The sequence below is a fragment of the Chelonoidis abingdonii genome, chromosome 4 (genome assembly GCF_003597395.2).
Source record: "Chelonoidis abingdonii isolate Lonesome George chromosome 4, CheloAbing_2.0, whole genome shotgun sequence".
Taxonomy (NCBI): Eukaryota; Metazoa; Chordata; order Testudines; family Testudinidae; genus Chelonoidis; species Chelonoidis abingdonii.
This window is the reverse complement of record NC_133772.1, coordinates 138074481-138086630: the sequence shown is the minus strand read 5'-3', so window position 1 is coordinate 138086630 and position 12150 is coordinate 138074481. Positions and strand designations below refer to the sequence as shown.

At 48.4% G+C, this 12150-nt stretch overlaps 1 protein-coding gene across 1 annotated transcript in view; it reads left to right on the top strand.

Annotated features, from left to right (window-relative positions):
- BRF1 (BRF1 general transcription factor IIIB subunit) overlaps positions 1-12150 on the top strand; it is a 174551-nt gene that overhangs the window by 25444 nt on the left and 136957 nt on the right. Inside the window, exon 4 of the mRNA XM_075065721.1 lies at positions 5586-5712. Coding sequence (XP_074921822.1) covers positions 5586-5712 — 127 coding nt within the window. The remainder of the gene's footprint in view (positions 1-5585; positions 5713-12150) is intronic.

Sequence of the window (12150 nt, the reverse complement as noted above, 5' to 3'; positions counted from 1 at the left end):
TCAGCCCCCAACTAAAACCTCTCCAGCGCATCAAGGATCTACAACCTATCCTGAAGGACGATCCATCACTCTCACAGATCTTGGGAGACAGGTCAGTCCTTGCTTACAGACAGCCCTCAAACCTGAAGCAAAATACTCACCAGCAACCACACAACAAAAACACTAACCCAAGAAGCTATCCTTGCAACAAAACCCATTGCCAACTCTGTCCACATATCTATTCAGGGGATACCATCATAGGATTTAATCACATCAGCCACGCCATCAGGGGCTTGTTCATCTGCACATCTACCAATGTGATATATGCCATCATGTGCCAGCAATGCCCCTCTGCCATGTACATTGGCCAAACCGGACAGTCTCTACATAAAAGAATAAATGGACACAAATCAGACATCAAGAATTATAACCTAACATTCAAAAGCTAGTTGGAGAACACTTCAGTCTCCCTGGCCGCTCGATTACAGACCTAAAAGTCGCAATATTACAACAAAAGAATTTCAAAAACAGACTCCAATGAGAGACTGCTGAATTGGAATTAATTTGCAAATTGGACACCATCAAATTAGGCTTGAATAAAGACTGGGAGTGGATGGGCCATTACACAAAGTAAAACTATTTCCCCATGCTTATTCCCTCCTCCCCCCCGGCCCCAGTTCCTTACATCTCCTTGTCAATTGCTGGAAATGGGCCATTTTCATTACCACTACAAACAGTTCTTTTTCTCTCCTGCTGATAATAGCTCACCTTAACTGAACACTCTCCTTACAGTGTGTATGGTAACACCCACTGTTCCATGTTCTCTGTGTGTATATATATCTTCCTATTGTATTTTCCACTACATGCATCCGATGAGCTGGGCTGTAGCCCATGAAAGCTTATGCTCAAATAAATTTGTTAGTCACTAAGGTGCCACAAGTACTCCTGTTCTTTTTGCGGATACAGACTAACAGGGCTGCTATTCTGAAACCTGTTTACCGTGTAACTTACAATGCACTGCAGTTTTCCTTTGGTATCTGATATAGCATTCTGAACTCTGATTCCTATATAACTCATCCTCTTTTTGTTTGGTAAGCACTAAAATATCCTTTAAAATATTTAAAAAAGACCATTAGTAATAGACAATGTAAAAGAAAATGTTAAAAGTACATATCCTGTGTATACCTCTTTAAAATTTCCCTCCAGAACCACAACGCTTTGTCCTTCTTTGGAAAGCTCCACCCTTACTGCTCCAATGTGCCCTTCGTCCACACTGTTCACTCCCCAGGATTGGAGTCAGGCTTTTGTGTATGCATAGGCAGTCCATCAGTTGGTGCCTGTATTAGTTACTGGAAGTGTCTAAAAAAACTTTTCTGCCCCTCTTCAGTCCTTGCTGGCAGCTTCAACTGATTTACCCCCCGCCCCGCCTCCCTCTCTGGGGAATAGGTGAGAGGAGTCTCATGGCCTTTCCTACCCTCTACACTCTATCCCTCTCAGATTTTACATTTCCTGGAACTCTCAAAAGTGTTTGTAGTCTGTAGTTTAAAAGCCCTTGACAATTTGGTTTTCAGTGAGAGCAGAAAAACTGAATTGCTAAGTCAGCAGCACTTGGGCGTATCCATCCTTCCTAGCTGTAGGTTGGGCTAAGAAATCCCCTGTGGAAGGTGTGCATGGGTGAAAAAATGTCAGTACCCATAGCTGCGTGATGGCTGCCCTAGTTTCCTTCAAACTTGCCTTGTTTCTTAGACTCCAGTAAGATCCACAAACCAAACCAAGTCTCAACAATATTCCGCTGTTGTTGAGCTGTGTGCACAATGTTTCTGAACTGAACACACATGAAAAGTAGATTTTTGTACATATATGGATTGAACAAAAACAGTGGAACAGACTTTGCTGTATCTTTTCCGGGGGGCAGAGGGGGCGGGGGAGGAATGTATGTGGGGGATGCCTGTTGGCACAGACCGAACTCTGGAGAATGTTGGCTCCAAAGGAATTTGTTTTGAGAGAGTTTGTCAGAAACCCTTAAAAGAGGGAGAGAAGAGAGTTATATTGGAAGTTGTATTTCAGCCTTAATTCTAGTGGTTGCTACCGCTTCTGCTATAAATAGAAAAAAATTGTCTGCCAAATTTCAGTTTTTAATGCCTTTTTTGACTTGGTGTCAAGCTAAATAATATCTTAATTTGTACATCTACTTGTTTTCCCTTTACACATAGCTTAAAACTGGCCACTCTCTTTTCATTTTTCTTTAGATAAAAAGTACAAAATGAAAGTGAGATATAGTTTTATGTAGGTTTCAGAATAGCAGCCATGTTAGTCTGTATCCGCAAAAAGAACAGGATTACTTGTGGCACCTTTAAGACTAACAAATTTATTTGACCATAAGCTTTCGTGGGCTACAGAAAGCTTCAGTAGCCCACGAAAGCTTATACTCAAATAAATTCGTTAGTCTCAAAGGTGCCACAAGTACTCCTGTTCTTTTTGCGAATACAGACTAACATGGCTGCTACTCTGAAACCTACATAAAACTAAGGTGCCACAAGTACTACTGTTCTTTTTATAGTTTTGTGTAGAATTTCTTCGAGGAAATAAATTGTATTATGACAGAATTTCATACACCCTTGAAATTAACATGCAACAGTTAAGGTTGCATCAGATTTTCTTAACTGCAAAACTAATGTCATGTGTTTAGCAATTTGTCATCTTGATGGCATATTTCAAAAACCGACAAATTTGGTGAAAGGCTGATATCTTGTACATAATTTAAACAATGTATAATGGCTAGATATTTCAGACAGGTAGTTAAGGAAAGTATTTATTTATGTATAGCTAAAAAGTAGTGTATGTGCACATGCATATGTGTGTGATATATAATATCTCCCTCGCTCTGATACTACCCATTCTATGAGGACCTGATGCTGCAAGGTCCATATAGGTGCAGGGTGCACCCATGTTGAACTGCTTGCAAGATTGAGGCCTCAGGCAGTAGCCAAATTTGGGGCAGGAACCAGGGGTATCTGTGTTTTGCACAGTACTTCGTTCAGTAGGGGGTCTGGTCCTGATTGTGGCATCTGGATGCTAATACAATAAGTATTTAGTATATGAATTTATGAACACTGTTCAGGCTGTGATAGAAAGGGTCATGTAGAAGTGTTACCTACAAGAGGATGGTTGGCCCTGTGGTTAAGGCACTGGACTAAGACTTGGGAGGTGTGGGATCAGTTTCTGTGCTGCCTATCTGTGGTCTTGGGCAAGGCATTTAATCTCTCTCTGCCTCAGTTCCCTGTCTGTCAAATGGGGTAACAATGCTTTCTTTTTACCACCCTTTGCCTCTTTCCTGCTTAGATTGTTAGCTCTTTGGCACAGGGACTCTCTCTTATTCTTTGTACAGTGCCTAGAACAGAGGTGGGCAAACTATGGCCCATGGGCCACATCCATCTCACAGGACCCACCTGCCTGGCTCCTGAGCTCCTGGCCCAGGAGGCTACCCCCGGCCTTTCCCCCTGCAGTTCCCCCTCCCCTGCAGCTCTCTCCACCACTGGTGCAATGCTCTGGGTGGCAGGGCTGCGAGCTCCTGGGGTAGCACAGCTGCAAAGCCTGGTCTGACCTAGTGCTCCGTGCTGCACAGTGGTGATGGTGTGACTGGCTCCAGCCGGGCAGTGCGGCTGTAGCATCGCCAGCCACCGTTGCTCCAGGCAGTATGGCAAGGGGAAGATGGGGTTGGATAGAGAGCTGGGGAGTTCGGGATAGTGCTGGGGTGTAGATAGGGGTCAGGGTGGTCAGAGTGCAGGGAACAGGGAGTTGAATGGGGGCAGGATGCAAGGGGAGTCAATCAGGAATGAGGAGGGGTTGGATGGGGTGGTGGTGGGCGGTCGGGACAGGGAGAAGGGGTGGTTGGATGGAGCAGGGATTCCAGGAGGGTCGTCAGGAATGAGAGGAGGGGTTGGATGCGGTGATGGGGGGCAGTCAGGGCTGGTCAGGGGACGGGGAGTGGGGATGTGTGTGTGTGTGTGTGTGTGTTTGGGGCAGGGGTCCCGGGGGAGGCTGTCAGGAGCCCCATGGAGAATTTCAATTTCGAGAACAGGGCATGTTCTGTCAATAATAATAATAATTAATAATAGTAATAAAAAATCATTCGAATGGAACTCTCCCACCAGCTCTACCCTTCACTGCTCTGTCTCATTTTCTCCACGTGCAGAATGGGTGTAGTAGCACTTCGCCACCAAATGTTGAGATTGGTGGATGAAAATGCAACCGATTGGTCCTACTTAATTTTCTTTTGTTTTGAAAGATTTCAGAGAAATTCTGTGTTCTTAACACAGTAACTTTTAAAATGCAACCACTGAACAAGTGCTAATTATATTACTGTATATATTTACAAGTATTCATATGTCATGTATTCAGTGCACAAATGACCCCTTTTCTCCATTGCAATCCATTGTCTTGTGTTTGGGAAGATGGGTTGTTTCAAAACCGTTGAAATTATATTATTTGTAGATCTGCTTTATCTAAATTAATGGTAATGTTAATACACTAAGAATAATTTTAAACTTATTCCTATGCAACAATGATAAATACACATTTTAATTTGGAAATTTGGTGATTTTTTGTTTGTTAGGATTGATAACTGTGATTTTAAGTCAGCCAGAAAGTAGACATTTATTTCTCCATGTGGTTTTTCCAATTTATCACCTAGAGTGATTGTGTTGTTTCAGTCCAGAGCAATGTTCCCTCAAATTTTTTACGTCCATGTGCGGAATGAATTTTGTTATGTGCTCTAATATGGAGGTGATGTGTGGTGGGGGCGGGGCCGAGGGGTTTGGAGTGTGGGAGGGAGCTTGGCTGTGGCAGAGGGTTGGGGGTGTGGGCGGGATGAGGGCTCTGGTTGGGGGTGTGGGCTCTGGGGTGGGTTTGGGGATGAGGGATTTGGGATGCAGGAGGGGGCTGGAAGTTAGGGTGTGGGGGGTGAAGGCTCCAGCTAGGGGTTAAGGCTCTGGAGTGGAGTCGGGGATGAAGGGTTCAGGGTGCAGGAGGGTGCTCAGGGCTGGGACAGAGGGTTGAGGTGTGGGCTCTGGGGTGGGGCTGGGAATGAGGGGCTTGGGGTGCAGGCTGTCCCAGGGCTGCGGCGAGGAGAGAGGATTCCCCCCAACCCTCTCTTGTCACAGCAGCCCGCGGCCAGGGAAGAGGTGTGTCTCCCTGCTGGAGCAGTTCCGGAGCTGGGGCTGGGGGAGAGGAGCCTCTCCCCACCTGTGTGGCCCTTGATAGCCTGCTGCACAGCCACACAGCGTAGAGAGAACTTAGATCCGGAGTCTCTCCCGGACAAAAAACTTACTGTCTCAGTTTCACTGTCTGTAGAATCGGAATAATTATATTTTTCTTCTTTGAAAAGGGCTGTATAAGAGCTGGGTATTATGATTATGATTATTTATTATTTTATTCATTTTATTATCTATTTATTTTTTTGAGCCGCAGTCTCTCAGGATGACATGCTTATTCTTTAATTTAGCAGTTTGTCAACTTTTGTAAAACTGTTTTGTAAAACTGCTTGTTTAAAAAAGAATGTTCTACAATATTGCATTGTGTATTTTAATTTTATGTATATATGTTAGGCTTACAGAATTTGAAGATACACCAACAAGTCAGCTAACGATAGAAGAATTTATGAAGATTGACTTGGAAGAGGAGTGTGATCCTCCTTCATTTACTGCTGGTCAAAGAAAATTAAAGATACAGGAGGTGAATTCTATCAATACTTGGTATTTGAAGCTGCTTATGTTTCTGTCTCTGTTTTCAACTTTGGACTTGATAGTGTGCCATGCCATGACTGACCAATTTAGCCTTAGCTATTGCAGCTTCTACCACCGTATTCTCATGAAGATGGTGGGAGGCATAGGTGGTAGTGTCCACAAACAAAATTTTATTTTTTTCTGTACTGGCTGGGAGATAGCCACACATTAAAACCAGCCACATGTTAAAAGGTGCAGTGAGATTTCTTCCATGCCATTTTCACTAACTCCTCCGGAGAATTGGACTCATTCAGATTCCTGTCAATAGTAGCCGTAAAAGTCTCCTGTTGAGGGCCCAAAATCATATCTGCAATCTTAGCCAACCACTGCAAGAATGGGGAGAAGGGCAAAGTCACTGCTTAGCCCAGTGCAAATCCAGGGAAGTTGGTGATCAAGTAGCATGGCAACAGCTGTACTCATGTTCTTAATAAAAGTACTTATTTTCGCAAGGCATTTACTGCTGAGCAACTGATTTTTATGTGGTGGATTCAGAGTTCAGTACCCCAGGACCAGTCTTCATTCCCATTGGGAAGACGATGCTGTGCCCATTGGGTCCCAGATCTCCCTTCTGAGCATGGTTCTCTCTTAACTACCTTTTTGTAATTGCTTCCTGTCTACCTGTTCTGCATGAGTCTTTCCACTATGCTCGCCACTTCATACTAGTGGCAAGACCCTTTTTCCTTATGAAATTGGGGCCTCTCATATGACCAGCTAAGCTGATTTTGTTGCATGTGAACCTTGAGGTGCTGCCTGAAATTTTTCCTCCTTTCATATGTGCTACATTCACTCTTCTCTCCTACTTAGTAAAGGTCACAGCTGGAAAAGTAGTTGCTTGTTAATTGGATCAAAAAAATCTTGCAAATGTTCTTGCTGGAGACACCCTTGGTTAGGAAATGTGACATTCCTTAAAATGTTGTGTCTAACTTGTTGTTATACCAAAATAAATACTGGTGTTAACACTAATCAGATTGAATAGCGTTTGTTTTGTGATACAGCTTGCAGTACTTGAAAGACTGGTTTTATGTGTGGCTTAATTCATTTGAGGAACACTGGCTTGACAATTATTTTATATGAAAATATTCTGTAACAGTCCTAAATGTGGTTTCAAGTTATTTGTTGTTGAAAGTGAACATCCTTAATATTGGTCATGTTATGATGTGCTCTGAAGACTTCACTCAAAAGCCTAGTAGACATTGTGGGTCGTATTTTTAGACCTCAGTCTTCACTTATGTTCTTGCCCATGCACATCTGTTGTTTCCTGCCACAGCTTCTGCATGCAGTTGTGGTAGGTTCTAACTTCTGCAGCCATGTGAGCTTTGTGTGTGCAGATTCTATTACCGCTGTGCGCTCTTGTTAGCATTGAAATAGTCTACATGTTCAGGGGAGGGATGTGTTTACTCACATGTGGAGGCCAAGAGGAGGTCCCACTAAAAGTCTGTCAACAGATAAAAGTTGCCACGAATATAGAGCATGGCTTTTTGAGAAATAGCCAGTTTGTAATCCTAAGTACCAGATTGTTTTTATTAGTATAGTTCCATAGAGGAGTGTGTTAGGTGTCCGTTCTAGATGATTTTAAAAAATATTGATTATATGTGGAGACACTAGAATACAGTTGACAGCTAATGTTAATAAGGTCGACAGTTGAAAGCTAGTGCTCCAAAGTTTTGAAATCACTGGGATTTTTTGGTTCTTCTTCGAGTGCTTGCTCATATCCATTCCAAGTAGGTGTGCACGTGCCGCGTGCATGTTCGTTGGAAGGATTTTCCCCTAGCAACACCCGGTGGGTCGGCAGGCGCCCCCTGGCGTTGCGCCGTTGCGGCACCGCATATATACCCCTGCCGACCCGCCCGCTCCTCAGTTCCTTCTTACCGCCCGTGTCGGTCGTTGGAACTGTGGAGTGCGGCTTAGCTGACCTCCACCTTCCCTAGCTCTTCACCCGTTTTTTGTCTTTCTAAGTTCATAGTTCTAGTTTGTAGAGTGTTAGTTGTTAATAGTTATTAGTAGTTGTTAGTATAGTTATTGTATATAGTTAGAGCCCGGGCTCATGCCTGGCTCTCCCGGTTTCAAACAGTGCTCGGGCTGTCGCCGACTGATGCCTACAGGAGACCCCCATGATCGCTACCTGAAGTGCCTGGGGGAATCCCACCTTACGGACAAGTGCCGTATTTGTAAGTCCTTCAAACCACAGACTAAAAAGGAGCAGGACTCTCGCTTGAAGCAGCTCCTGATGGAGGTGGCCCTGACTCCTGCAGCTTCGGCACCGAGTGCATCCGCACCGGCCACAAGTGCTCCATCGGCACTGGAGACAGCCGGTACCGGCAAAACACCCCGGCACCAACAGTCTCCGGTGCAGAAGTCCTCCCGGCACTGCTCCATGTCCCCAAAGGCGAAGAAGTCAAAGGCTCCTGCGGCTGCATCTTCGACACCACAGTCTGAGCATGGCAGACCAAGCCGTCCGGCACCGCCAGCTGCCGCGGCACCGGTGATTCCTGCACTGTCGACTCCGGCCAGGCAAAAGCCGTTGAGTCCGGTGCAAGACAGCTCCCCGGCGCACGCCTTGGTTGAGCTCACTGTTCCCACCACGCCGGAGACTTTCACAACGGCGAAGGAACTGATTGCGCTCACAGAGCCTACTCTACCTCAACCCCCAGCACCGCCGGTGCGGGTCCTTTCTTCGGAGGGAAAGCCGGCGATGATCAGGCCAACGTCCACCGGGGCGACGGACAGGCACCGTTCACGGTCGAGGTCCCGGCACCGCTCCCGCTCGTACCGCCGATCAGCATCCAGACGCCGCTCGCAGTCCCGGTACCGATCCCCCTCTCAGCGCCGGTCGTACTCGCGGCACCGGTCCAGGTCGCGTTCTCCGGACCGGTACTCATCAAGGCGGTCAGGCTCCTGGCACCATTCCCGGCGGAGTCGATCCCACCGTTGTTACTCTCGGTCCCGGTCGACCTCCCGGCACCGCGCTGGTCGAAGGTCCCGGTCCCGGTCTCGGCACCGGTATGACTCCCGGTACCGTTCTCTGGCACGGCGTGACGTCCGGTACTCACCGCACGGACTATCAGCTCCGCCCTGGCCGTCGAGACACCCCTCGGGTTCGTCCCGCCCGGATAGCACTCTGTATGGGGATGTGGACCCCCACGCCCGTGCCCTCCCTGAATCCCAGGGATTGGAACAACCAACGCAGTGGTCCTTCTGGACGCCCTGGGCCTACCACCAAGCCCAGAGCGATCCCACGACAACGTTGCGGCCAGCGGCTTCAGTCCGTCGGGTACCAGAGGCCACCGTCAGTCATCCTCCCCCAGCCGATGACGATGTTTCTGCTGTAACCCAGGACCCTGAGGGCGCAGCAGAAACTGCTCCCCCTCTGGAACAGGAGTCAGAGAATGAGCCAGTGGTCCCGGGTCTCTCCTCCTCCTCCTCGCCGGATGAGGCCGTAGCGGGTACATCAACCTCGGGTCCGCCCCCCATCGACCTTCGGGCCCACCAGGACTTGCTCCACCGTGTAGTGCTGAGCATCAATCTCCAGGTGGAGGAGGTTCCCAAGGTGGAGGACCCGGTCGTGGACATTCTATCCTCCGATGCCCTGACGCGTGTAGCCCTGCCGTTTATCCGCTCCATCCAGGCTAAAGCGGACTCGATCTGGCAATCTCCGGTGTCCATCCCCCCAACGGCCAGAGATGTGGAGAGGAAGTATATGGTACCCTCTAAGGGGTACGAATACCTTTACACCCATCCCCCTCCATGCTCTCTGGTCGTGCAGTCTGTGAACGAGAGGGAGCGCCATGGCCAGCAAGCCCCCGCCCCAAATCGCGGGAGGCTAGCGTATGGATTCTACTGGGATGCAAGTATACTCTGCAGGGGGTCTACAGTTGGCGCGGTCGCTAAATGCAGCCGTCCTCAGTAGATACAACTTTAATACCTGGCAATCCATGGGCATATCACAGAACTGGTCTGCTGGACCCCACCAGAGTTCCAAAGCCTGCTCAAGGAAGGGAAAAAGATCTCCCGGACCTTCCCTACAGGCCTCCCTCGATGCGGCGGATTCGGCAGCCAGAGACCGTTGCATCAGGAGTCACAAGTGAGGAAATATATGGTGCAGTTTCAGGCATACCTCCCGAATGCAACAACACAAATCAGACCTTCCATATGAGGCCAGGGTCTTTTCTCTGAAAAACGGACCCTAGGCTCAAAACCTCAAGGACAACCATGTTATGCGTTCCCTCGGATGACCACTCTCAGACACAACGACGGTCTTTTCGGGCTCAGCTCACGCCCCTACCCCCACCACGCCCTCACAGGACTTTAATAGGAGACGTGGCGGTGGAACCAGAGACGCCAGTCTGGTTCTCAAGGGGGCAGAATAATGGTTCGGCCAAACCACCGCGGACCAAAGAAATTTTTGAAGGTACGGTCGAGAGCAGAGCACCAGTCTTCCCTGGACCCTACACAGTTTCCACCGTCTTTCTTCCTTCTCCCGGCGTTGGACCCGGAATAACTTCGATCGTTGGGTCTTACGCACGGTGCGAGTTTGGTTACCATCTCCAGTTATTCACACCCTCCCCGCCCCTCTTCAGGGACCCTCTCACGGAGCATCTCCTCTGGCAGGAGATCACACGCTTCTTCGAATCAGAGCTATAGAGGAGTTACCTCAAAGAACTCAGGGGGCAGGGGTTTTACTCCCGTTATTTTTTTAATCCCCAAGCGAAAGGGAGGCCTTCGACCCATCTAAGACCTCCGCGGTTCAACGCCTTCTTAAAGAGTTGAAGTTCCCTGTTTCCTTGGGACTATTATCCCGTCCCTGGATCCGGGATGACTGGTTCGCTGCTCTTGACATGAAGGACGCGTACTTTCATGTCTCGATTACCCCACACAGAAGCGCTACCACGCGGTTATTATGGTGCAAGATCGTCACTATCCAGTTCACGGTCCTTTACCCTTGGCCTCTCGCTGCCCACGTGTTTTCACGAATAATGTGGTATGATCGCATAGGCTTCTTTCACTCCAGTCGGATCTTAGCGCGTGTCGCGTCTCTCCCCTACCTAGTGGAACAGGTCGTTGCTTGTGTATCTCGTGACGCTCGAGTACTTTTCAGGTGTCGTCTGACATCACTGATAGCTTCGTCAATCATGGAAGCTGTGCCACTCTCGCGTGCCTTCATGCATGATGTGCTTGCTCAATGATCCTATAATCCTTCGTGCCCACTCTAGATGGATATGAAACTTCATAGGAGCCGCTGTCCTCTTGGGACTTCACGCTACGGTAACGAGCGTTCTCTACGCCCCGAACATAGTGTGGCAGGCTAATATACCTCGTACAGTTAAGAGAGAGGGACCCTACTGCTTCCCTGACGGACCATCAGTCCTCATGTGTCTGTGGTCTTCAGGCCTTCCTGGCGATCGACATGGCGGCCTGCACTTTGTTTCACCAACGTGGGGCGCCAAGACTCCGCATTCTTCACGCCGCTCATCTCAAACCATGAGTACGTGGCCTAGCTCTCGCGTTTTTACGCTCGCGTCCCGTTCAGATCGACCGCATTGAGGGACGTTGTTAGTCACATACGGACGCGACGTAAGCGTCTCTGAGCGTCCCTTCGCTGGTGGCATACCCTTCTCTCACCTGGATAAGATGTGCGAGCCATGTCTATTCACCCAGCAACCGCATAGCACAGTGTACTCTGCCCGAAGGTGCGCAATCTGCTCTTCCGCTGGTGGGGGGCTTCACACATGAGGGCATAGGTCGAGCAAGGCGCAAGGGGCCTTATGGTACTGCTAACCAGGATTACCAGTTGCCATATAATACATAATCAAGAGCTTCGGAGCAGTCCGACTCTGCCTGTGATACGGGTCTTTCTAGTCTCACCAGCTGGCAAGGCGCTTGATTATCTCTAGTGCTCCTACGGACTGAATACCCACTTCGTATGCACATTATATTTAAACAACGACAGGGAGTCCATTCGTTTCTCTTCCTTCTGTTAAAAAGTGAGATGGCTCGATAGATTATAGGGAATGATATACTGTACGTAGCCCCAGTCCATAGGAGTTAAGGTGGCTATTATCACTCTCCCGAGGGTCTCCCCAAGCATACAACCGATTATGCGAGGTTAGACTCGCCACATACAGTCTCACGTATTTCTAGTCCCGGTGTGGTCACTCTATACAACGGACGTCTAGTCTAGTTTCGTCATACCAGGAAGTAGAGGCGGCTCTCTCCACATCGGACCTACTTCGCTCCCGCGTAGAGATCGGATGATACGCCCTCGGGTTCTGCTCTCGTCTTCAAATGGAGAGTTCATCGCCCCGGCTCGAACTGGGTGAGTGCGTGCCTTCTCATCGTCTCTCTGGTCGACCCACCTTGTGTATCACTCCTCACCCTTTATCCTCGTTAG